The 27,857-nt window shown below is 39.6% G+C and overlaps 1 protein-coding gene across 1 annotated transcript; it reads right to left on the bottom strand.

Annotated features, from left to right (window-relative positions):
• Nucleotides 1-7,321: 7,321 nt before the first annotated feature.
• Nucleotides 7,322-27,446, bottom strand: LOC102856304 (peptidyl-prolyl cis-trans isomerase H-like). Its single transcript, XM_006886531.1, has 9 exons — nt 27,381-27,446; nt 26,969-27,033; nt 26,618-26,641; nt 26,306-26,350; nt 25,408-25,450; nt 12,822-12,914; nt 8,605-8,692; nt 7,931-7,971; nt 7,322-7,390 (listed from the first exon to the last, which is right to left on the bottom strand). The coding sequence occupies exons 1-9, from the start codon at nt 27,444-27,446 to the stop codon at nt 7,322-7,324; spliced, it is 534 nt and encodes a 177-aa protein (XP_006886593.1).
• Between the last annotated feature and the right edge of the window lie 411 nt (nt 27,447-27,857).

Below are 27,857 nucleotides of genomic sequence, written 5' to 3'. Positions count from 1 at the left end.
AGAAAAAGAACAAGGAACTTTCTTACCTCTTGAACACTGTAATCTGTGCTTTTTATGTTGGGGTATTTTTAAAAACTTGCTGCTACCTTAATATTCATTGTCTTATTTGATCCTTTCAACAATACTCTGAGGTAAAATGGGTGTCTCTGGGTGGTGCAGTCGGTTAATATGCTCAGCTACCAACTGAAAGGGTGAAGGTTTGAGTCTATCCAGAGGTATCCCAGAGGAAAGGCCTGGGATCTAAGACTTCTGAAAATGAAATTATAAAAACTCTTACAGTTCTTAAAAAACACCAAACCAAACCAATACCAACTAAAAACCCTCTTAAAGTTCTTGGCAGAGGATTATACTGAGTCAAAGTTGACAGTAATGGATTTTATGAGGTTAACTGGCATTATGATTCCCATTTTACAGATAAGCAACTTGGTTGCCAAAGGAGGAAGTGAATTTATCAAGAATGCAACTCTTTCAAAAGGAGTGATGGCACAGAGGATTAAGCATTTGGTTTGTAATTGAAAGGCTACCAGTTCAAACCAGAGGAAGAGGAAGTGGCCTGCTTCTGTAAAGATTCACAGCCTTGGAAACCCTATGGAGCAGTGCTACTCTGTCCGACAGGGTTGCTGAGTTGAAAGTGATTTCATGACAGTTTTTGTTTTTTCAACTGTTTCAAAACTGATCCTACAACTAAACTGAGGATTTCTGACTTGGTTAAATAATTCCTATCACATGATGATCAAGACACGTTCTACAAAATGTCCTCCTATCCAATAACTTTTAAAGTTAGTGCACTTTTCCTCACTGGCTCCTAACAAACCATATGTAACCTACTGGGAATTTCCTTGGAATAATAAGAATAATAATAATAATTACAATTACTATTATTATTTTCATTTTTTGGGGGGGAATAATTATTGCTTGAAGGCTTCTTTTGCCCTAAGAGGAAAATGCTACAACTGTTTGCAATTCAAAAGCATCAGCTATACCAAGCAGGGCTTGGCTCTGGTCCATGCTTGCCTCTGCAAAGAGCCAGTTCTTCCAGCTGAAACTGAGGCAGGAGGAGACGGAGGCTATCATGGCAACTACTAAAACAAAAGCAAACAGAACAGCAACAACACACATACAAAAAAAAGAAACCCCCCACTTTATTTACAAATAAAAACATAAACATAAAATTTTTGTCTTGACTTTGATACTTCTAAGGTCTCTTGATCAAGTGGAGCAGCAGCAGGCAGGGAAGAAGACTCAGGGGCCAATCCAGATGATTTTATCAAGATCATCACCCAGAAGGAGCCTAAAATGGTAAATATGGGGAGGCTGGTGAAGGAGAGAAGAGGTAAGCAGCTTGCAGGAGCTGGAAGGAGACAGTCCTTGAGAGAGACAGAGTGCCCAGCTCTGCTCTACACTCCCTTTTTTTCTGGAAGAGCAGAACCAGTCTCATTCTTGCCATAGACCTGAACTTTGGTTCCCATGAGCAATGCCAAGAGGTACAGTATACCATGACCAAGTAAGAAAGGAAACAATTATTATGGCTAAGCAAGTTATTTGTCATTTATTCTTTATAACTCTGGGCAATATACTTATGTAAGGAAGGAAATGAACTAGAGTCCTAAAGAGTTTGAAGATTTGACTAGTCATAAAACTAGAAAGTAGTGGAATTCTTAGTCTATTTGGCTCTGATAGACTTTTTGCTCAGACTCTGATGGTTCTTTGTGGAGTTCCACAGCAAAGAGTTATCTTCTTTATTGCTGGTTTTGGCCACTGAGGTCAAGAACAAGGAAAGACCACATCCTTTGCTTAAGGCCTTGGAGTTAGCTATCCTGAGAAAAGAATAAACTGGACACTGAATTCTGGTGTCTTTTAGTTTAACCCTGATTTTCAATCAAAGTGTGTAAAAGGAATTACACTTGATAAATTACATGGTGTTTCAGTGCCCAACTCATGCTTCTTTGATGGTTCCTATTCCACTGAGTTTTCAGTTTAGTGGGAAAACAGATGAACATGTTTATGATATATTCTATTAAATGGAGAGATGAACCAGGTCATCAAGATCTCCTAAGACAGTGCAGCACTGACTGGACCTAGATCAGGGAAGAGGTGCAGGATCTGAAAGAGTTTCACAAAATGTTAGTTACCATTATGAGCATACAGCAGGGTGCAACTATGAAGAAGTAGGATTAGTTAAAACAATATGTGCCTATATAGCATACTTATCTATATAGGTATATTGCACTTATTCAATGAAAAAGTATCTGCCATTTTCATGCTAGAGATAACCATTATTAAAAACTTTCTCTATACTAGTATAAAAATTACTGAACTACTAATTAAAAATAGTTTAACACATAAGGTACTTCTTGACTTTATCACTTAATTTACCTTAGGACCCTGCCATCGCACACACAGGTCTACCTTTCTTCGTTTAAGATTCAGTCATATTCCATTGATTGGGATATAGCTCAGTGTGCGTAAGACCCACTTATGATGTAGAGCGTGCTTTGCAGCTACACGAGATTGGTTGGAATACAGCCATTCTTTCCTCTCTTCTTTTTGTCAGCTGGCAGGACTTCTGATTTGGGGGCCAGAAAACAGACAGTGCTATATACTTAGAAGGCTTACAAGTATTTGCTGCCAAATCTCTATGATGCCTGTTGTTTTGTTAGGTGCCATCGAATATGACTCATAGCAACCTTATGAACATACCTGAATCTTCTCTCTCTATCCTGTGCCATCTTCACTGTCTCTGATATACTTGAGCCCACTGCTGCAGTCACCATGTCTATCCATCTTGATTGGAGGTGGGGGTGGTGTGGTTCTTCTCTTTCACTGAATTTCCACCCTTCCAGACATGATATTCTTTTTTGCTCTGGCTGTACCCTTTCCCTGTTTGTTATTTTGGCAGTTGATGGGATACTCAGTACTTTTCTCCAACAACACATCTCAAAGGCATCAATTATTATTCTGTCATACTCATAACTGAAAAGACCATGGCCTGAATTAGGTGTACCTTAGTCTTCAAACTGACATCACAGTTCTTCAGTATTTTGGTATTTTTATAATGCTCTTTAGTCTTCCAGTATTGTGGCCCTTACCACTGGGTCAATGGGGAACATCATAATAGGTGGGGAAAGGATTGAAACTGTGAATGACTTTGTCTTGCTTGGATCCATAGTCAACACCCTGGGAACCAGGACAGAAGGAAATGTATTGCACTGGGTAAGTCTGCTGGGTGAGTCAGGATATCTCTAAAATGCTCCCTACAGCCATAGCCATATATTTATTGACATGGGACCTCTTTTCTTCTCTTGCCCAGACTACGGCAGTGGACTCTTAACCGGTTTATCCTTCACATGACCAAATAATCTTGAGAATAAGAAATTTCAATCACCATACTTTGATTAAAGTCTTAAAGTCTTTCTGTGGCTTCTACTGACCCTATAGTGTGCTTTTTGGAGAGTCGGTATCTGCTTCCAGAGCTTCAGGAGCACAATGGATTCTCTCACTGAGGAGGAAAATATACTTACTGCCTAAAGCCTGCCCCTCAGGATAACATGTGAAGTCCTTAGAGTGACCCTCACCACTAGCCCATGTCTCTCATACCTTCCTTCTATGGACACACAGATTTGTAATTTGTCTTACACCTTATGTTTTCTCTTTTTGTGCTTTTGGAAATGCTGTTCTCTCTCCCTGGAATTGTTATGTTGCTTTTATGTACTGTCGAGTTGCCTGTGACCCATATGACCCTATGTACAGCAGCTCTGAATCCTACCCTATCCTGAGCCAGTCTCACTGATTCTGACACACCTACCCCCATTGCCCAGTTACTGAATGAGTCCATCTCATCTGGATCTTCCTCTCAACACCATTTTGAGCATGAGGTCCTTCTTCAAGGACTGGTCTCTCCTGGCCATGTACCAAAAAGGAGCCTGGACTATCACTACCCAGTTTCTGCCACCAGACAAACCCTTTTCTTTCTTCTACTCAGATCATCTTCCTTGCAGTTTTTCCAAACCACCCTAGGCAGATACTGGCATTCTGTCTCTCTGCACCTTGTCCTAAAGTCTGTCTAATCCAGCACTTTATTATACTGTAACTTTATTTATAATAGCCAGTTTTCCCATGAGCCTGTAAGCTACCTGAAGGCAGTGGACCTTTTACATCTGTAACCCCATACCTAACACAGAGCCAATAATATAAGTTATTCATGCTTCGCTGTGGAATCAAGGAAGGAATAATCAAGTACCACTAGTATGTCTGTCCATAATTTTCCAAAATATGGGCTACACCTACCATTTATATGAAGAGCTACTTTTTCAGCCTAGTCACTATGTGAACTTCAGCTGCTCTCTGCCTTATTTCAGTGCAGATGGAGAACATGTTCATCACAGCAGGAAGGACTAGTATGGTTAGAGGACCTCTGGAATTTGGTCCACTGGAGTACAGAGTGAGTAGGGCTTTTATGGGGACAAAGAGTCATATGACCTTTGCTGAGTAACAGAAGGGCTGAATGGCCCCACCTTTAAAAATTAGACTACTAACAAGATTTTCAGCAAGGGGCACAGAAATTTTTTTTTTAAAAAGAGGTCCTAAATGTGAAGACTTTTTAAAGAACTTTATTCCTTTTCTTTTGGAGTTTATCTTTTTTTAATGTATTACCAGTGACAGCTCAGTTACATTCTATTATATGCATATCGTAAGGCAAATCCCATTTTTTAAAAGCAGTATTTGGAGAATACCTCAGTATAATAAAAATTAAAGAATTAAAAGTATAGTTTATCCATTTGTTATTTTCTCCCTTCCAGTAATGTTCGGTGGTCAATCTTTAGAAGAAAAGAGATTTGTGAGCTCAATGCTAGTTACAGTAAAACAAGAAATGGGAAAGGAAGGAAGTGACTGGCATTTATTGAGGAGAAGACAGCACTTTATTGCTTTGGACTACTTTCTCCTTTCAGTACGAGCTGGAGATCCCAGAATGTCAATTTTGGGCTGAGAAGGGACCTTATGGTTTGACAAGAGAGGTCCATGTGCGTTTTACAACACACACGCATTCTTGCCTCAGCATCTGTATCGGTTCCTGCTGAAAATGTCTGACATTCTCCCTCCTTATTAATCAATGTAATAACTGTTTACGGAATGCCTACAAGATGCTGTGAAAGCCAAGTATGTACAGCTATGAAAATGGGAATAGTATCTGACAGGATCTACTTGGAAAAAGGCAGAACCCAATTTATACTATAAAGAAAAAGATATATCATTTTATAAGTATAAAAGGAAAAACAGAAATATTAGAAAAAAACATAAAAGACAATGTAATCCTAAAGATAAAATATAAAAGCCAAAAAAGACTGCTAATTGTGACTTTATCAGAAGTAAAAACATTTTTTACAAAGATTATTACCAAAGTTAAGATACATACTGCCAAATTTTCTTACACTCTATTTTTTATTTTTAAGAAAATAGTTACAAAATACTAAAAGAATTAATATTCACAACTACTTTATACCATTATGAAAAAAACTAAGAGCACCTAAAGGAAAAACAAATATAAGAAAATATGCTTAATTTTCTTAGAAATCAGATACTACAAATGAAAACATTGATGTCATTGTCTACTCAAATAGTAACCCCCTCCCCGCCCCCCAAGAAACGAACAGGCATTTAATGCATGGTCTGAGAGGGATGCCAAGAGATAGCTGTAGAGAAGGGTAAAATGGCACTCAAATTCCACCCCCTCCCCAGTACATTTTATATTGATAATATCAAGGGGGAAAATAGGTACTTTCACATGGGAACATGAACTGGTATGACCCTCTAGAAGTCAAAGTGGTTATTAAAATTTAAAATGTGTGTGTGTGGCGGGGTGGGCAAGGAGAAAAGTGCAACAATGAATGAATGGAAATCCAAAGTCTCTGTAAATTTTCGTTGAAATTAATAAAAAAAATTATAAAAAAAATTTAAAATGTGTATAATATATATATTTCCTTTGAGCCAGTAAATCTACTCAATAGATACATTTGCATATTTATACAAAGAAGAAAGTTTATTTTACTATAACATTATTTGTAATAATAAAGAGCCATCCATCTATAAGAGAAAGGTAAAATAAACTATATGATGTAGAATATTGTATGACAGTTTGAAATAAAACAGAAAGACAGGAATTGAGGAATGCCAGGTGAAATGCCAAAAGAGGAAGACAAAAGATGAATAGCACTTACAGAAAACAAAATCTCTAAGAACTGTGGCATCAGGATTGGAGGAAGACTCTCATCAACAACCTAGATTATGCAGATGACACAACCTTACTTGCTGAAACTGAGGATGACCTGAAGTGCTCGCTAGTGCAGTCAAGGACTGCAGTCCTCAGTATGGTGTGAAGCTCAACATCAAAATAACAAAGGTTCTCACCACTAGTCTAACTGGCAGCACCATAATAGTTGGAGAAGAGATTGATTACAGCTTGTTCGGCTCTACAATCAACACTCTTGGCACCAGCAGTCAGGAAACCAAAAGATGAATTACACAGGGAAAATCTGCTGTCAGGGACCTCTCCAGAGTGCTGAGAAGCAACGATGTCAGTCTGGAGGCTAAAGTGTGCCTGACTCAGGCCAAAGTCTTTGCAATTACTTGCAATTTTCCCAAGTTTTCTGTAGGTTTAAAAAGAAAGGAAAAGCAAAAGCAAAGAGCAACACTTCTCATCTAGATAAGTGATCAAGTTCTCCCCTGAACTCCTGCAATGTGACTCTTATTACCTGAGTGATCCTCTGAGAATACATAAACTCTTGAAAAGTGGAGACATCAGTTCTTTCCCCTCTCCAAACACCCTTGCCTAGTTAACATGCTCAGAATGATTAGGAACTGAGTCCATATGGGCAGAGATGTGCCATTTTCACCAATGAGACTGGCAAATATAAAACAAGGGTTTGGAATTACAGGTCTATTCTGTCTGCTTAGGCTGTTCCCAGCTTGTGCCACATCTTCCGAGGGGACCACTGAATGGAACTACGGTCAAAAGTGTTGCCTAGGTGGTCTTCCAGGTCACATTTAGTAAATTATAAAATAGTTGAAAAAGTGCTCTCATTTCTGTCTCTCTTTTGATCCTTACAGTGACTCGAGGATGTAAGTAGCATCATCACATGAAAGATGAGGAAACAGAGGCTCAAAGAAGGCAGAAGGAGTCTCCAAGACCATATAAAGAGGAGATGCCTCAACTCCCTGAATGTCTTCATGTAAAGTTCTTTTCACAAGACCATGCTGTATTCTTTGGGGTCTGTGTTCTCAATAAGGAGAGGAAAGACACTTACCTGAGTTAATCTTGTCTATGCTACATCTCTCCACACTGTGATATCACCACAGGCAATTTGGGTTTATTGTTGGGGCCTGTAGGAACATTCTAGAAAAAAAACACTGTGGATATTCATTCATTCAGACACTCTCTCATTCATCAGTCAATTAATGATGCCTCCCAGCCCCTGTGTTAAGAATGAAAGGTCTTATAGATTGATATTATCCAGCAGGCAGCAAAAGCACATACCCACAATATATTAGTAAGGTAGGTGTGATTCACTGATTGATATTACCCAGTAGGCAGGTAAAGCATATAAGATAGATCAAAGAGAAAATGTAAAGCATTTGAAAAATATCAAGCCTATGATTTATAACGTTGTAATAAATTACAGAGTAGATTATTTATGGAAAGAGCGCAGTAAACAAGTGTTGCTTCAAGAAGCTAAAGAAGGATTCACAGAAGAGGCATTGGAAGTAGGTTGGAAGAATGAATGAGATCTCCCCTCTTTCCACAAACTCAGTGCAACAGGAGACAGTGAAGACTGGGTCTCACAAACTTAAGCCCATTCCACCCTTCTCTAGTTTTTTTAACATTAATCAAAGAGTACCACAAAAGAATGGCCACAACAGGGGGAAAAGGACTCACCTCAATTTTTCTCATCACTAGAAGTCCATCAATAATTTTTCCTGCAGGAAGAATATGAGCTGGACTCATTCCTTTTATTTGTTTAGCTTTTTTGATATCCAGTGCCCACTCTTAGCCATTGTCATCTCATCTAATCCTCTTACTAACTTCAGGAAATTAAGAATCAGTGGAGGAGAAAGAACATGACAGGTAGCTGTCCTCCAGACACTCTCATGCCCACCCTGCCTTGCTAACCTGGGTAAATATGGGACTAGACTATGGGACAAGAGAGGACTCACCAATTACTACATGCTTCCTATCCCTTAGGTAATAAGTATCAGAGTTAGAGCTGATTCATTCCAAGGCTCCACTGTGTCACACTGTCTTTGTGTGGCATTTCTTTAATATTAGTATCCAGTTTTCTCACCAGATGTACCATGTCATTTAAGTCATCTCACAACTACAAGGTCCTTAGTTTCTTCCTGTAGTCCTCAAACCACACATCTTCCCTGTCTTCTCATTACTTCTACCTTATTATTGCCCAGAGCAGTGATATCAACTGAGCACTCTTGATGTGTGAAGTCTGTAGACATATTCCTTTGGAAGATAACACTGGAAGACACCCCCACCCCCACCTTGCCTTGCCAACCTGGGTAAATATGGGGCCTGGACTATAGAATAAGAAAAGAGCTCACCAAATACCACATGCTTCCCGTCTAGCCAATCACACTTAGAACAGGTGATGAAGAACTGGCAGCCATTTGTACTGGGACCACTGTTTGCCTGATGGAAACAAAATATATTTGTGTAAGTTTTCAAGGCAATGTTAGCCAAAGAGCAAGGTTTTCTTTTTCTTTTTTTTTATTTAGAGGCTCAACTACATCATTTATTGTTCTTAAGTCCTGGACCAAATTCCATCTACCACTGGGTTGTTTTACAGCTTGGAAGTCCACATGCAAGGCAGAGGTGAAGTAAGGAACTGCTTATGAGGTTTTCCGTCAATTCCAACAACTAAGAAATAGTGAGAAGAGCTGGGACCGCAGAAGGCTTTTAGAACCAAATAGTAGGCTCTTGTGTCCAGGAGAAAATGAATATACTTACCAGTAATGTTAATGCTCACCCACAGCTCTTCTGGGAGTATCTAAATTGTTGAAGCGTCCTCCTTTGTTTCCAGCTGGGAGCTGGGGCCTGTCAGTCCTGTCAGCCACGAGGACCTGATGTAGGCCACCTTTGGCCATGTGTCCTTCAAATCCACACTTAAAGCGAGTGGGAGCTTCCTCTCTACACCCTTGCCTACCTGTGGCTCTCGTCTGTGACACTGTCTACTGAAGTGGCCCAGCTTTCCACAGTGGAAGCAATTCTGACCTCCTTTATTACCTTTGGGTGGCACTGTTTATGAGTAAGACTTCCTTTTCCTGACACAGGCCCTAAACTGGCTGCAATAGCTGCCCCAATAATTTTGGCCATTCTCTGGTCTTTTCCCTCTAGATTCTAGTTGTTAAAAGAGGGGAAAATGTAAACAAATATATAACAAATAATTTTGAACAATATAATATTTTAAGTATAAGGCTAGAAATCCTAAAAATATGATCATTTCCACTTCAGAGATACATGTTCCACTGCAGTTCCTATTTTCCATAAATGGTTTTGGTAAGAAGAATATTGTAAATATGGATACAGTTCCACTATTCCTCCTCCATGCCATGATATAGTGTTATTAGCATGAGCAGTTATAAATCCATTGCCTTCCTGACTCTAACTTAATTTTTTTTTTAAATTTTATTTCAGTAAAAATTCACAGAGGCTTCGGATTTCCATTCATTCATTGTTGCAAATTTCTCCCCTCCCAAGCCTCCCACCCCAGAACACTACCCTCTTGGAAAAGTAAAATTCTTTCATTGTTTTACAAACCCTTCCCCAGGTCCACTCCACCATGTAGCCATTGCTTTAGACTCCTGTCATGACAGAAATACCTAATCACATATCCCTTTTAAACAGTTTTCTCCCTCATCTGTTTCAGTGCAGTATACATTATTGAACTCATCTTTCTCAGTCTCTCCCCAACCCCAAGGTCAGTCCTCTTTTACAACAATGGCACCATGCAATATTTGTCCTTTTGTGACTGGGATACTTCACTCAGCATAATGTTCTCCAGAGTCAACCATTTTGAATAATATTGCATGAGTTCCTTGTTTTTCAATGCAGCATATTATTCCATTGTGTGAATATACCATAGCTTCTCTATTCATTTGTTTGTTGATGGGCACTTAGGTTGTTTCCAACTCCTTGCTATTGTGAACAAAGCTGCAATAAACATGGGTGTGCATATATCTGCTTCAATGTCAGTTATGGTCCAAAGAGCAAGGTTTTCAAAACAGCCCATAACTTTGGCTTCTGCCAGCTTTCTTCCAGTAAACCCTCACTGAGGACCTACTATGAGAAGGCTTTGACTTATGCGGTCAGGAAATAGAAATTAATAAGGTATACAACCACTGTCCTCAAAGAGCTCGAGTCATAACATGTACATTGCTCCTATGGTGTGAGGTTTTAAAAATGGGAAGTATATACAATGGGAATAAATATAAGCATGATTTGCTATGATTAGCTCAATACTAGTTAAACTGCATTACAGTTGCAAAGTAACTGCTAGTTAGGAAAATAAGTGTTTATACAATAAAGCTGCTTTGTCTGAATGGCTTTGCACAGTATCATAAAACTGGTAATAAAAAGAATGTAATTTGAAAAAGTTGCTATGCTAGTAAAGAGACTACTTGATTGGTGATGTTTTGTAGTTAATTAAGTGTATGTTGCTCTTGTGTACCAAAGAGTCGGAACCACCCCACAGCTGACCCTCTGGAGTGTTTTCAGAGGCAATCAATTGCTTGGGAGTTGACTGCCCATCTTTCTACCATGGAATACGTGGTGACTTCTGAACTGCATACGTTTGCATTGGCAGCGCAATGCCTTACAACTACACCACCAGAGATCCTTAGTACAAATAAATATAGATATACACAAACCCTTTAATTATGGAACTTTATAGGAAAAATGTCTTTCTTAAGAATTAGAATCTTCAACTCTCTAGTCCAATCTTCCCCTTTCTTCCCTTCAAACTGTTGTTATATTTAACAATGCCCTATAAAAGAACAGGCTATAATTATAGTCTGGAGTGATAAATGCTTTGTAAAGGGACTTTCTCTGAGGTGCACTTTTGTACATTATTATCAATACTCCTAGACTGTCTTTAATGAGCTAAATCCATCCTTCTGTATTATTAGCAACTTCAAGTTCTGTTTCAGCAGCACTGCCCTACAAAAGTGTCTGTACAATTATGTGACTATTTTATTGCTTTCCCCCTTATTTTTAGGAAAAAACCTTTAAAATATTACTAAAGATACCATCAAAAGATGAACTCATGCAATATTATCCAAAATGGGTGACCCTAGAGGACATTATACTGAGTGAAATATCTCAGTCACAAAGGGACAAATACTGCATGGTGCCACTGTTGTAGAATGGGTCTGACATCAGGGTTGGGGTATGACAGAAAAAACTGGATAAATTATGTATATTATATTGAAACAGATGAGGGAAAGAACAGATTAGAGGTGACATATGATTGAGTCTTATGGTTAGCACAGGAATCCAGAATTAAGGTTGCATAGAGAAGTGTACTCAGGGTGGGGGTGGGGGGAAAAGGATGGGGGAATTGTATAATAATGAAGGAATTTTTTTTTTCCTTTTCAGAGAGGGGAGCGAACTGGTGGGGAGGGGTGGGCAGGGAGAAAGTGTGGCAATGAATGAATGGAAATCCAGAACCTCTGTAAATGTCTATTAAAAGTAATAAAAAAAAAAACCAAACCATGACCTTAAATTTGGAATTTTGTGTTATGTCTTAGAAATCTCCAGTGTAAGACAAAATAAGTTTTATTTCTTACAAATGTGTTTAGGAACATCATATGCAAGTAAGAGATGGCCTGAGGCTGTCAGAGTTGGCACAAGCTCTGTGGGAATGGAGAGACAGCATTCCCTGGAGAATCCATTCCATTCAACTATTGATTTTGTGTGTATATGGTATCCAACAGTAACAATACATTGTGTGTCCAATGTATAAACACTTATCAGTAAGTAGGCACAAGACCAGCATTGCAATAAGCCTTTACAGTTGACACTCTTTATATTTAGGCATTAATTTTTTTCATCCTTCCAAGTAATAAATTTTCCCAGTTAAGATAATACACTCTGATTCCAGCTTTAACACTATCTATTTGTAACTATCACAAAAAGGAGAGGGAGGATTAAAATAATGCAAACAAAATGCTTGTTGAAAAAAATGTTATCAATGTGGAGCATGAATAGGGGAAGGAAGTATGAGCACTGAAGGTGAGTGGACTAGGGTAAATGAGGGAGTGTAAATGAGATGGGTAGGGGGAACTGTGACAAGTGTGTGTGGACGTGTGAGTGGAAGTTGGAAATGAGGTGCTGCCAAGAAGGAGCAAGGAGAGATGAGTGAACAAAAGGAGTGTCCAGTGAGTAGGCAGTGGGAACAGGTGCTGGGAGGGAGCAGTGGTGAGCCCAGTGATAAGTGAGTGAACACAGGTCCTGAAAGGGAAACTGGCTGGATTCTGAGCTAGACTGAATGTTCAGCCACAAGTCCTGGATCAAACAAAGGAGAGAAAAAAGTATATCAAAGTTCAACTTTGGACTCCTTGCCTTTGGACCAGCTGGCCCTGTCCAACACAATGAAGCAGACTGAAGAAGGGGTTGGGTGAGGCAGCTGTCAGTCCTGGGTGAAGAAGAAAGGAAAAGCCTTTGATTTCATTCAAAGATGCAGCACTGGGTCTCAAAAGGGGTCCAGAAATCAGCCAACTATCGCTTTAACCCCAAATTTGAGTTCAATCTGATTACTTACCATGGAAAGCAGGCCTGGAGCTGAGTGTCTAAGTTTAAAATTTTCATCTGCAAATGGCCCTCGGTAAATGCTGGCAACTCCAGTACCATCTCCCTGGAATAGACAGAAAGGAAATATAATAATAGGGACTCCAGGGTTCCTAAAACCCAAGGGAAAATCTTGCTGCACCTAAACTCTGGGCTTAAATGTTCTTTAACATCTACTGTTAACCTTTGTTGGTCACTTTGGAGCCATGCATCTTTGATCCTGTCCTGCAATCAAAGCAATCCTAATCCAAGCCCCAGCAGTCCACAAGTTAAAGCTAGGGCACCTCAAAAATTGGGTATAACAGTGAACCCCCAGGAAGACTGATTGAGACCTAGGCAAATCAGTGATCACATACATAATTGTGCCATCCCTAAGTTCTTGTGTCCAGTTACATATAGTATACTATATACTTTATAGTACTAATTATTACCTGTTCCCTGTGCCCTCCTCTCCTAACTACATACAAATGTGAACGAGCTCTTGGCAATAAACTCTGCATAACCTTCTGAGATTAAGTGGAGGTTCAATGGAGGACACCTAACTCATGCTGGGCCAACTAGAGTTCCTCTTCTGGGAACTCAGAAGAAGGACATTCTCCTAAAGTTTAACATCTAAATCTTGAAGTAGGAATAGACTATCTTTTATACGGCAGACTAGAAACCAGAAAGAGAACACAGCAGATGTGTAGACAGCACTAAGGAAAAAGAGAGAAATGACTGTTTCGGGTCATGTAGCTTTCTAGTGTCAGTTCTGTTTCTTCCTTTGGGTTCCATGAAACACAGCATTAGCCTTATCATGAATTCCCAATTTTCGCTTGAATTAACTCTGTCTATGAAGTATCTTTACATTTCCAATATGAATAATGAATATGGATAATGGATTGAGTATTACTATCCTCAATTTTCAGGTACACATGTTAAAGCCAAGGAAATGAAGCAGCCTGATTAGGCAGTTTCTTTATCACTATCACCGTGATCTGTGCTCTTCTATGCCTCATAGAAATTTTATCAAAGCTATTCTTTGTCTAGAATGCTTAACCCTCCCTTCACATACATGGTAAACCCCATGTTTATTTATACCTTTCCTAGTCCCTACACAAGGTCAGACCCCTTATTCTCTGCTTCTATACCATCCTGTGCTTACTGCATACAATTCCAAATACTATAAAGTCTGTGCTGAGAGGCCTCAATAATAGAGGTTTAGAGTATAGGATCACCAGATGCTGTGCTGGAGAAGGAGGGGCAATCTCCTCCTGTGCCAATTGGATCTGATTCGACAGTTCACAACAAGAAAAAGAAAGAAAAGACAGAGTATAGCATCTGAAATCTGAAGCCTGGCTGTCTAACATAAAATCTTTAAGTTACCTTTCCTTTTTATGTCTCAGTTTCCTCATCTTTAAGTGGTGGTAAATAGTTCTACTTCATATAAGATTTTCATGTTTAAGTGGGATAGTGGGTAAATTACTTAAGACAAAAGCCCACTAACAGCTGCAAGTTACTAATTACCTTTAAGTTATCAGTCTTAACTACTTCTGTCTAACAGTTCTCAAGCAAAGACTTGCATCAGAATCAACTGGGAAGTTCTGGGAAAACATATCGTGGAGCCCAAGTGATTCTGATAATCAACCCTAGCTAAGGACTGCACTAAACTATACTGAACTCCTTGGAGAAAAGACAGTATCTTTTCTCTGTATCTCTGAACAGACTAGATTAGAGGCTAGCAAACTATGGCTTATTCTGGCTAGTTGACTTGTTGTTAGGTGTGACTGAGTACAACCCATAGCAACCCTGTGAACAACAGATCTGAACCTGGTCATCTCCTGTGCCGTCCTCATCATCTCTGACAGAACAGAGCCCACTGCTTCAGTCATTGTGTCAATCCATTTCTTTGAGGGTCTTCTCTTTTGCTCACCCTCCACCTTTCCAAGCATAATGTCTCTTTGCAAGAAATAACCTCTCCTAACAACATGACCAAAGTACGTAAGATGAAGCATTCCGGCTGAACTTTTTCCAAGACATATATATGCTTGTTCTTTTGGTAGTCCATGGGATATTCAATATTCTCTCCAACACTACAACTCAGAGACATTGATTTCTTCTTCTCATTCTTAGTCACGGTCCAGCTCTCAGGTGCATAAAATGTGATTGAAAAGACCATGGCCTGAATCAGGTACAACTTAGTCTTTAAACTGAAATGATTAGTCCTCAGTAATTTGGAGATGTTTGTAAATAAAGTGTGAGTGGAACGAGGTAAAGTCCATTAATTTATGTTTGGACCCATCCCTGGAAAAAGACATGCTGGGAAAGGTGGATGGTGAGACAAAGAGAAGAAGACCCTAAACACGAGGGGCTAATACAGTGACTATAAAAATGGGATCATACCACAACAAGATAAAAGTAAATAACTTAATTGAAAAATGGGCACAGGATCTGAACAGACACTTCACCAAAGAAGACATTCAGATGGCAAACAAACACATGAAGAAATGTTCAAAATCGCTAGCTCTAAGCGAGATGCAAATAAAAACAACTCTGAGGTATCATCTCACCCCAGTAAGAATAGCAAAATTTAACAGAACAGCAAACATCAAATGCTGGCGAGGTTGTGGAGAAACTGGAACCCTTATTCACTGTTGGTGACAGTGTAAAATGATGCAACCACTATGGAAGGCTGTATGGCGCTTTCTCAAAAAGTTGCAAATGGAAATGCCATTTGACCCAGCAATTCCACTACTGGGAATTTACCCTAAAGAAACTATAACTGCCACCCAAACAGATATAGGCACACCCATGTTAATTGCAGCTTTGTTTGCAATAGCAAAGAGCTGGAAACAACCTAAGTGCCCATCAACAAACGAATGGATAGAGAAGCTCTGGTTTATTCACACAATGGAAAACTATGCAGCACTGAAAAGCAAGGAACTCATATTACACAAAATGGGTGACCCTGGAGGACATTATGTGGCGTGAAATATCTCAGTCACAAAATGACAAATAATGCATAGGGCCACTGTTGTAAAACTGAACTGACACTGGGGTTAAGGAAGACAGAAAAGGAGGGGAGGAATGATGTATATTGCATTGAAACAGATGAGGGAGAGAACTGTTTAAAAGGGACATATGAATGGGTGTTCTTGTCATTACAGAAACCCAGAGTGAAGGCTGCAGAGTGAGTGGACTTGGGAGGAGGGTTTGTATAACAATGAAAAAATTTTTCTTTTTCTTTTCAAAGAGAAGAGTGATTGCGGGGGGAAGGGGTGGGTAGGGAGAAAAGTACAATAATGAATGACTGGAAACCCTAAGTCTCTGTAAACTTTCATTAAAATGATTAAGAAAAAAATGAGTTCAAGTACATCAGAGATTGTGAGGGTGGCTCAGGACAAGGCAAGGTTCAGATATGTTGTTTATAGTGTCTTTATGAAATTGTAGTCAATTCAGTGGTGCCTAAAAGGAGCAGGAGCAGGAGCAGGAGCAGGAGCAGGAGCAGGAGCAGGAGCAGGAGCAGGAGCAGGAGCAGGAGCAGCAGCAGCTTTCAAACTGAAACAACAAAGCGGAAGCAAACATCCTGTCCTTAAAAAGCCTCAAGGATTTACTGTTTGGCTTGGCTCTTTACTCAAAGTTTACTGACTCCTGGTCTAGTTGACTAAATGAATGCAAAACATTAATTTATTAATATTAATAAACATGAATTGATAAGAGGATTTTTGTTCTTAGTTCCATGCTTTTATCACTATGCTTCAGTCTTTTCTACTTCTGAGAAAATCAGCCATTGAAAGATTTATCAATTTGTAAATAAACTAGTATAATAAAAACAAAACAAAATCTGCTGAAGAAGATGGTCAGATGCCCACCGAAGCAAATGAAATATGCAGTGTCACTGGCCATCAGAAAGAGGCAAATCAAACCATCAATGATACACCAGTTCATTACCAGTACAACGGCAAAGATAAAAAGTAACAACTGTTGGCAAGGGAGGGGGTTGCGAGGGCCTAAACAGTTGCTGGTCCAACTGTAAAATGGCCCAGCTGTTGTGGAAATAGTGTGGGAATTCCTCAAAAAAATAAAAATAGAGCTATCATAAAATCCTGCAATCCTATTCTTTAGGTATATATCCATGACTTGAAAATAGAGATGCAGAAAAAGACCTGCATACCAATGTTCCTTTCAGTACTATTCACTACAGTCAAAAGGTAGAAACAAATGCTTACCAATATAAATGGAGAAACAAAATGTAGTATGTTGTTGTTAGGTGCCATCGAGTTGAGTATGATTCATAGCAACCTTATGAACAAAAGATCTGAACCCAGTCCTGTCCTACGCCATCCTCATACTTCCCGACACACAAGAGCCCATTGCAGTCATCACCCTGTCAATCCACCTGGCTCAGGGTCTTTCTCTCCTTCACCAACCCTCCACCCTTCCCAGCATCATGTCCCTCTCCTAGCAACATGTCCAACGTATGTGAGGCAAAGCCTCATCATTCAGCCTCTCGAAGACATATCTATTCATTTCATTGGCTGTTCAGTGCTCTTCCCCAATACCACAGCCCAAAGGCATCAATTCTTTTTTCCATCATCCTTACTCATTGTCTAGGTCTCAGATGCATAGCTAGTAACTGGAAAGACCAGACACACCTTAGTCCTCAAATTGACATCACTACTCAATAGTTTGGAAACATCCCTAACTGCAGATTTTCCCACTGCAATGTGTCTCCTTATTTCCTGACTGCTCGTACTGAGGGTGTTAATTGTGGATCCAAGCAAGATGAAGCTGTTGACAGTTTCAATCTCTCTATCCATCCACTGCCTATTGGTCCAGTGGTTAAGAATCTTTGTTTTCTTGATATTGAGACACAATTCATACTGAACAGGTAGGGAGATAGGATACATCCCAGACACAACTCCTTTCCCAATTCCAAACCATGCAGTGCTCTCCTGCTCCGTTAGCACAATGGCTTCCTGCTCCAGGTGTAGGTTCCTCACAATCATAATCAAGTGTTCTGGGATTCCCATCCTCCTCAATGTCAGCCACAACTTGTCATGATCCACATAGGTAAATGCCTCTGCATAGTCAATAAAACATAAATAGACATTCTTCTGGTATTCCTTACTTTGAGCCAGGATCCATCTGCCATCAGCAATGATATCCCTCCCTGGTGCCATGGCCTTTTCTAAATCCTGCTTGAACTTCTGGCAATTCCCTGTCTACATACTGTTCCAGCTGTTTTTGACTGATCCTCAGAAGTATTTTGCTTGCATGTGATATCAATGATATTGTTCAATAATTTCCACATTCAGCTGGATCACCCTTCTTGAGAATAGGAACAAATATGGACCTCTTCTAATCCACTGGCTAGACAGCTGTCCTCCAGATTCCCTGGCATAGACTGGTGAGTGCATCCAAGGATGCATCAGCTAATTGAAACAAGTCAATTGATACTCCATTGACTCCTGGGGCCTTATTTTTTGCCTTCAATGTAGCTTCCACTTCCTCTTTTATTACCATTGGCTCCTGTTCATATGGTACTTCCTGAAATTTTTCAGTGTCTATCAATTCTTTCTGGTACAGTGACTCTCTGCATTCCTTCCATCTTCTTTTGATGCTTTCTGGGTCATTCAATATACTGCCCATAGCATCTTTCAACATTGCGACACAAGGCTTAAATTTGTTTTTCAGTTCTTTCAGCTTGAAACATGGAGATCAAGTTCTTCCCTTTTCATTCTCCAATTCTAGCTCTCTGCACATTTCTTTATAATACTTTGTGCTCCCAAGCTGCTCTTTGAAATTGTCTGTTCAGCTTTTTCACTTTGACATGTTTTCCTTAGATCTGGCTGTGCGACATTCCAGTTCAATCTTTAGTCTCTTCTGACATTCATTTTCAGTTTTTCCTTTTTCCTGTTTTTGTAATGACCTTCTGCTTTCTTCATGGGTGATATCCTTGAAATCATCTCACAACTTCTCTGGTCTTCTATATTTAGTGTTCAATGTTTCAAACCTATTCTTAAGATGATCATGAAATTCCGATGGGCTTGATTCAAGATTGTATCTTGGTTCCTCTGGACTTATTTTCATTTTCTTCAGGCTCAATTTAAACTTGCATATGAGTAATTGATGATCTGACCCACAGTCTGCCCCTGCCTCATTTTGACTGCTGATACTGAGCTTCTCCAACAATTTCTTCCACAAATATAGTCAATCTGATTCCTATGCAGCCCATTCGGTGAAATTCACATGTAAAGTCGTCTTTTATTTCTTTTAGAAAAAGTATTTGCAGTGAATGAATTATTGTAAATACAAAATGCAATCATTCTATTTCCAGCCTCAATTCTATCACCACGCCCATATTTTCCAACTATTGTTCCTTCATTGTTTCCTACTTTTGCATTCCAGTCACCAATTAGCATTAATGCATCCTGATTGCACTTTGGTCAATTTCAGACTGCAATCTTTGGTAAAAATTCTCAATTTCTTCCTCTTTGGCACTGGATGTAGGAGCATATACTTAAATAATAGTCATGTCTGTTGTATGCATAAGGTCTTTCTTGTATGTATGCATAAGGATATTATCCTATCACTCACAACGTTGTAATTTTAAAAAATTTTTTTAATTTTATTATTTGTGTGTGTGTACCATCAAATTGGATCTGACCGGTATAGGAGATTGCCCCTCCTTCTCCAGCAGAACATCTGGTGGATTCAAACTGCGTACATCTGGGATTGCTGTGCAGCTTCTTGCCACTAGGTCACTAGAGCTCCCTTCAATATTGTATTTTAGGATAGAACTGGAAATTGACTTTTTTATTATGAATGCAACACCATTCTTCTAAATGCTTACCAATATAAATGGATAAACAAAATGTTCATAATGAAATTCTACTGATATAATAGGAGAAATGAAGGCTTGATCCATACTATATAAGGCAATCACAAAAAGATAAATGTTATATGACTTCTTTTATACATGTAAAGTTTACTCTTGGTTATCAGAGGCAGAAGTGGTAAGGAAATAAGGTAATGCTGATAAAAAAAATGACACTGAGTAAGTGTAGAGATGCACAGACAATTAATGTAATTGCTGTCAATAAATTACACTTGAAAACCCTTGAACTGTCAAAATCTTTATGAAATTTGTAATGTAAAAGAAATCAATCACCTCCCTGTGGGGAAAAAAAACACAACCTCAAACAAACAACAAAAACCCGATGAAAACAAAAGCTATGATACCAAATATCATATGGGATTTGGTTTCTGGGTTTGGAGGTTTAGTGAAGGATTCATGAGACATCCTAGTTAATTGGCCTAATAATGTGTTCTGTGCTACTAATGTGCTAATAATGCTTCTGTGCTACTTCCTGGGATCTTAAAAGCTTGCAAGTGGCTATCCAACAAACAACTGCTTTCTAATCACTTGAAACAGCTAAAGAAGTAAAGTCAGGTATAGAAGGTCTATATGGAATGCATGGCTAACCTACCTCCTTTGGCAAAAGACTAGAACTGGATGCTGTCCAGCTAACATTACTGAACATTTTCATAAAAAATTCCATAGACCTATCCTGATCAAAAGGGGGAACTGCAGAACAGAACCAAAATTTCTCAAAGACTTTAGACTTCCTGGAGCTATGGAGGGTGGATGAATTCCTGAGACTGCTGTATCACTATACCAAAAAGAACTGGCTGACACAGAATCAGTTCAGGAAGCAGCATGTGGTCAAGAGCCAATGAAGGTAATAAAGGAAGAAGGTTCAAGGTGTACTGAAGACATTGGCACAAAACAGTGCCCCAGGAATTGATGGGATACCAAGTGACAAGTTTCTACAAACAAATGCAGTCCTGGACTTGCCCACCGTTTATTCCAGCACATTTTGGAAAACAGCTATCTGGCCAACTGATTGGAAGAGATCTGCATTTGTTCCCATTACCAAAAAATGGTGATTAAACAGAATGGAAATTCTTGAACAATATCACAAGCAAATAAAATCTTGTTTAAAAGAATAAAAAACAGCTACAACAGCACATTAACAGAAAACTGCTAGAAATTCAAGCTGTATTTAAAAGAGGTCATGGCATTAGGGATATCACTGCTGATATCAGATGGATCTTGGCTGAAAACAGAGAATACCAGAAGGATGTCTATTTGTGTTTATTGATTATGCAATGGAATTTGACTGTGTGGATCATAGTAAATAATGGGAAAAGAATTGAGAATTGAGATGAATGGGAATCACAGAACACTTAATTATACTTTACCTAGATCAAGAAGCAGTTGTCCAAACAGAACAAGGGAACACTAAATGATTTTGAATCAAGAAAGTTGTGTCAGAACTGTATCCTTTGTCTACACCTACACAACCTGTATGCTGAGAATATAATTTGAAAAGCTGGACTTAATAAGAATGTGGCATCAGATCAGAGGAAGACTTATCAGCTGTGTTATGCAGATGACACAACCTTGTTAGCTGAAAGAGAGGAGGTCTTGAAGCACTTCTAGCAGAAGATCAAAGACTTCAATATGGATTGCATCCCAACATAAGGAAAACGATCTTCACCCCTGGGCCAATAGTCAATAAAATGACAGATGGAGAAGTTTGAAGTTGTCAATGATTTCCTCTTGCTTGGATTTAAAATCTACACCCTTGATAGCATCAGTCAAGAAATCAAAAGTCAAGTTACATTAGGGAACTGGCTGTGAAGAACCCCGCCACGGTGTTGAGTAACAATGATGTCAGTTTAAAGAATAAGGTGCACCTGATTCAAGCCATGGTCTTTTCAATTACTTTCTATGCTTCTGAAAGTTGGACAATGAATAAGGATGACAGAAAAACTGATGCCTTTGAGTTGTGGTATTGAAGAGTACTGAATGATAAAATTACTGGATGGTGAAACTTCACTTTATGTATTTTGGGCATGTTATTAGGAGCGGCTGGTTCTCAAATGGAACATCATTCTTGAGATGGGCTTACATAGTGACCGTAACAATGCGCTCAAGCGTATCAGAGATGGTAAAGAGGGTGCAGAATAGGCCAGGGTTCATACCTGTTGTCTATGAGTTGTGTTTGCCTCAATGGCACCTAGCAGTAACAACAACTGCATTGAAATAACCTTTAATGCTTAAACTAAAAATACCGTTTGAAGTCATCTTCATATTGAACACTAGATTAAGTCAACTAGTAAAAAAGGTTTTGGTGTTATTTTTACATTTTCTTTTTCATTGTGATTTGAGGGAAAGTATAGAAATTTATTTTTCACATTTTGTTCTATAATATTAATCTCAATACTCACAATGTAATCACATTTTTTTTCACTTCCTCTCTGTAATTCTGTATTTTCATTAATCCTTCCATACTTTTGGTGGGAGAAGGATGAGAAGTTTCCTCCTGTGCAATTTACTGTCACTGAAAACCCACTGGTGGGTCAGTTGGGGGTTGGTTCTGACTCGATGGCACACAATAACAACAATAACATACTTCTGTATCTTCCCTTTCTTTAGTGATACTGTGTTGATCATTCCCTTCACTTCACACACAATAAATGCTCTTTAAAGAATTATATACATGGGAGAAAACTGACAAACAGCAACTCAAAAGATCAGACAGGAACTTTATGGGTAGTGAGTTCATATTAATGAGGGAGAAATTATTCAGAGAAGGAAGATGAGCATAGCTCCACCAAATGAAAAATGGAATCAGTGTCACTAAATTGTACATGTAGAAATTGTTGTGATAATGTGTATTTAACTTTGCATATTTTCACAGGGAGTTCTGGTGGCTAAGTGGTAAGGAGTTGTGCTGCCAACCCAAAGGCACATGGTCTGAATCCACCAGCAGCCCATGGAAGAAAAATGGGCAATCTCCTCCCATGCAGTTTAGAGCCTCTGAAAACCTGCTTGAGGGTCAACTATCAGTCAGTTAGGATGCGATGGTAGACAACAACATTTTCAATATCAGCAAGAATAAGCCAAAATTAACTCCATAGAACTAAGAACTTATATGCATCCTCACTTAGAAAAAACACTCCTCTGCTGTCAAGTGGATTCTGACTCATAGTGAGCAGGAAGTATAGGAAAGAGCAGACATACTTCAAAGGGTTTCTAGGCAGTAAAATCTTGGTTCAAACTAGCAACCTTCTGGGAAGTAGCCCCATGCTTAATCTACAGTACCACCAGATCTCCTTAAACATATATAGTGGATAGTAAAAAACCAAATTAACTTCTAATTTCACATTAAAACCAGAAAGCAGATAATTTACTACCCCATTCTCTGAATCATTCTACCTCCAGAAGTCAGAAAAGGAAAATGACAAAATTAATTACTGCACGCAAACAGTGGAAAGCAAATTAAAGTTTCAACAATAGCAGACTGACAGTTTCATGTGACAACTACATCAATTGGTGTAACTTAGTTCATCAAGGCAATGTTCTGCATCTAGTTTGGTAGACAGCATCTGGAGTCTTAAAAGTTCACAAGCAGCCATATAATATACAACCAAACTTCACTTTCCATTTGGAACAAAGAAAGAGGAGAATCAAAAGAATCAAGGAAGAAATCCCTCCACAGACCTAAGCCCCTATATAAACTACAGTCTTATCTATCTTGCCAAAGAAGTAGATGGTACAGGGAAACTTAATGGATGGAATTAAGGCAGGTGGAGTAGAACTGGTGAGTTGAAACATTGCTGTTATGTGCCAGTTGAGTCAGAACTGACTCATAGCTGATTCTAACATCCATGCAGTTGTCAGAGGCTGTAAAATGCATGGGAGGAAACTGTCCATCTTTCTTCAGTGCAGCAGCTGGTGGTCTTAAATCATGTGTGCTGGACTTGGCAGCGTGATCACTTTCCCACTAGGCCATCAGAGCTCCTTCTGACATATTACAGAGCTGTAACTAATGTCACAGTAAAATGTGTGTATGAATTGTTGAATGGGAGTCTATTTGCTATATTAACTTTGACCTGAAACACAATGAAATATAACAGACTATTCATATGGAAGGAAGCTCTGGTGGCTTAGGTGTAAGGAGTTGTGCTGCCAACCCAAAGTTTGAATTCACCAGCAGCTCTGAAGAAGAAAGATTGGCACTCTCCTTCTTTATGACTGATTCATTGTCTCTGAAAACCCTCTCTGAAAATCCACTGGAGGGTCAGCTATGTGTTGGTTCCAACTTGATGGCACACAATAACCTTCACCTGGAATATTAAGCAGTTTGTTAGAAACATGTTTTCTAAGACTAATGATAAGAAAATGATTCTTACATAAAAAATATTAGAAGATTTGTATAATCCTAAGTGTGTTCACACACACATGCACAGAGAGAGAGAAAGATGCATATACACACAGATACACATAACACTGCTGGCTGTAAACCAGAATACCAATAGTATATTCTCTGAGCGATTTAATTGAAGATGATTTTCCTCTTTTAAGAAGCATCTAATGGCTAACCCTGCAGCTATCAGTAAGTAAGCAGATGCACCTAGGGCAAAGCTAAGTAATGAGCTGGCCCTGTCCCTGCTAAAACAATCTAGCAACACTGGAGCCTATGAAGAAAGAGGAAAGAAGGCAGTCTTTCTTAACTAATAAAAAGGTTCTACTACCCTTAGTTGTGGCCAAACACTGCACACTTAAATACCTGCTGGGAGGAGGTGACACAAATAAGAAAAGTGTGTGCTTGGGAGTATAGTCATAAGGCTGTATCCTGTCTACAGGGAATAGTTAGTTGATTCCAGCCATTGCACAGGTAATGCAGCCTTGGTATACTCCCATCTTCCATTTTTAAAAGAGAAAATGCCAGAATTTTTTTTGGTCAAATCTCTCAGTCTTACAATACCATGCAGATGAAACATAACACATCTGAAAGTCAGATGTACCCAAAATCTGCCAGTCTGTAACTCTATATAGTCAAGCAAAGAGAAAGATTTCAAAACAATCATGAGTAAAGAAAGTTGGTGCACCGAAGTGAGTGGATAATGGGAAACACATGGTTGAGTAAGAAAAAAGGTAGGTTATCTGACACCTTCCAAAGTAGAATGGAAAGAGGTTAATTAAGACTTGATATGGAGATACATAGACACAAGTAAGTCACAAGACAGATGCCCTTATACCACTGGACTCTCAGTGAATAGAGGAAACAAGTCTCTAGAACTATTTCTCTTTCTTGGCCTAATTTCTGTCTACAAATAAAACTGTTAGAGACTTACCTCATTTTAAGAAAATAAATTGCATCTGAGTTTTAAACAAATATCATGTAACTTTAACTAGTCTCAGTCTGTCTGGCAGAATTGAGCATCTTTAAGCGCACTAAGGAATTTCAAGTTCTGACTGAAGTTTGCTCCACGAACACTAGTGACTCAATGAATATGTGAATGTTTGTCACTTAGTGGAACAGCAATAGGCAGGTCACTAGAAATGACATCCGCACCACCATCCTCTGGTCCTATCAAATTTGGCTATTATTCCCAAACCTGAAAATTGAATCCCTATAGTCAAAACAGCAGCTATCACAACAACAACAACAACCAAAAACCCCAAACCTACATGTCTTTTAATATGAAAGGAATAAACTTACATTAACAAAATCTCCACCCTGGATCATGAAATCCTTTATGACCCTAAAAGAAAGGGAGAACAAAGACTTCTGAGAGAAAATCCTATGGTTTAGAAACAGAGTCATTATAATTATGAATAAGAGCATCCAGGAGTTGACCTGGCTGCATGAGTTGGTCACAAGAGCAGTGGTCTGAAGCCCTACAGGAACACCTTCATAATATTCACAAAATCAAAAGGCAGATCAAGTGCTTGACATAAATTTTTGGGAAAAGGACCACATGGTCTGCTGCCATGGTTATATAAGAGCTCAACAAGTAGTAGTAATTACTTAACGTTTCCTAGCTCCCATTTCCTTACCTGTAGAAGATAAATAATACTTTTATACCTCACAGGAATGTTAGGAGGACCAGAGAACATAGCTGAGAAGCAACCTCATAAAGTTACCTATTATTGTAAACCACAATGAGACCTTTGAGGTGGGTTAAAAATGGAAACAATGCTACCTACATATTGCCACACTTCCAGCTGGCCAAGACAAACGGATCCTCCTATGATACTCATATATGGGCATTTTAAGAATCAATTATAAATTTCAACAAGACACATTTTATATATATAAAGCCTCCAAGTATACCTGTTCCCCAAATTTACATTTGCCTAAACAAGGTCATGAAAAAGACTGTTGGAATAATGTGTCATTTCTACTTTAAATAGCTAAACGGAATTAGCAGAGGAGTAGAAGCAGAGTTAGAACATTCAGTAAATAAATCTTCAAATCAGTTGCTCAGTCGATAAAAATGTTTCTTCTCAAGATCCAATACTTAGCCTCTGGCTTTACCCCCTTTGATTTGAGTACTTAATCCTCCTCCAAGGAAGGAGTTCCTGCAAGCTCACAGGATGGCTTACCAAAAGCTTACCTGTGGAAAGTGCTCCCTTTGTATCCTATTGGAACTCCATCTTTTCTAGAACCAAAAACAAGATTTGGAATGAGAATAGGCAATCACGGTCTTTCCAGTTTAACATAGACTCCGCTGAAGGTGGCTTTTATAAAAGTAACTTAAGGAAGAGATCATAATGAAAAGAAAGTGAAGCTAGACCTCTGGATTTTTACCATTTGTCACTACTAGCAAGAAGCACTCAAAGTTTGCTGGTGGTTTCCTCAAGACCCTTGGCAGCCTCAAGACACCACTGAGTCACAGACCGTGAACTCAACCTTGTCTAACACTCACCTGAATTCTCCTGTGCAGAACTGCCTGAAAGAGAAGAGTGAACAACTCGGTTATGATCCCACAACGGAGAGGGCATCTAATCTGGGCAGAGGAAGGTACAGATATCACAGCCAACCACCCAGGAGCCAGCAAGCCAGCCGGCATGATCCACTCGCCCAGCCATGCAGACCCACAATATGAAATGACACAGGAGCACTCCAAACATTAACTAGTGGGTAGAGGACTAGCCCAAAGGAATCAGATCTTTCCAGGGTAGTGAGTGGACACAGAGAGAAGGTCAGATAACGGTTCCAGGTTGACTGGACCGGCTTCCAACCTGGCCAATCCGGCAGAACTGGAGTATCTTCTTACCTAAAGTTCTCGGCCGTTTTAGGCACAACATCTGCAAAAAGCTCGATCTTCATGCGGCCAACTTCCTGCAACCGACGAAAAGCAGTCAGAAAACCTAGTCAAAACCCGTGAAGGCTCTCGGAGCAGGAGGCACCACGAGGGAGCCCACCTTCCTTGCCGATCGGAATCACCCGCCTGTCTCCATGATCTAAAGGTTCCTCCTACCTAATTTCTCCACAAGCCGAGCGCTAGGATGGGCAAAATTCATCCTCTTCCTTTCACTTCCCTCACCCCAGCAAAAAGATCAGTAGGTAGTGGCCCAAGTTCACATTCTGGCTTCCCGAGCCCCTGTCCTTAGGTTTCTGACTTCTGTCGGCCTGGCCCCGTGCAATTCCCCTTCCGCTCAGACTTAGGGTGGCAGCAGGAATCTCACCTGGCCGCCAATGCTGACATCAAAGAACACGACCGGGTTGACAGGGCTTGAATTTGCCACCGCCATAGCTGCAACCCGGAAGCAGAAGGGAGAGATCAGGAAATTCGGATCGACCCAACAGCCCCACTGCAGAATTTGCCTTCAGCGCAGGCGGAAGTCCCGCCCCTGACGGGGGCACTCTGGGGACCCCGCGCCTGGAGGGCGGACCCCGTGGTAGGAAGCTCGTTCTTGACCTCTGGTGGTCTAGTGGTTAAGGAGACGTACTGCTACACCAAAGGCAGGCGATTCAAGGTCCAGCAGGTGCTTTTCAGGAGAGAGCTGGGCAAGCTCTTCACTGCGATTTACAGCCTCTTGAAAACCGACTAGAGTGTCAACTATGAGTTGACTGCACATGACAACAACAGTTTTATAAACTTACCTCTGAGCCTCTCAGAGTATTGGGCAGAGGAAGAAAGCCTCTGCTTTTTTTTTTTTTTT

The sequence above is a fragment of the Elephantulus edwardii genome, unplaced genomic scaffold (genome assembly GCF_000299155.1).
Source record: "Elephantulus edwardii isolate Elephantulus edwardi_28Jun2011 unplaced genomic scaffold, EleEdw1.0 scaffold00049, whole genome shotgun sequence".
Lineage (NCBI taxonomy): Eukaryota > Metazoa > Chordata > Mammalia > Macroscelidea > Macroscelididae > Elephantulus > Elephantulus edwardii.
Note: the sequence above shows the minus strand (reverse complement) of the source record. Positions and strands in the feature narration are given on the sequence as shown.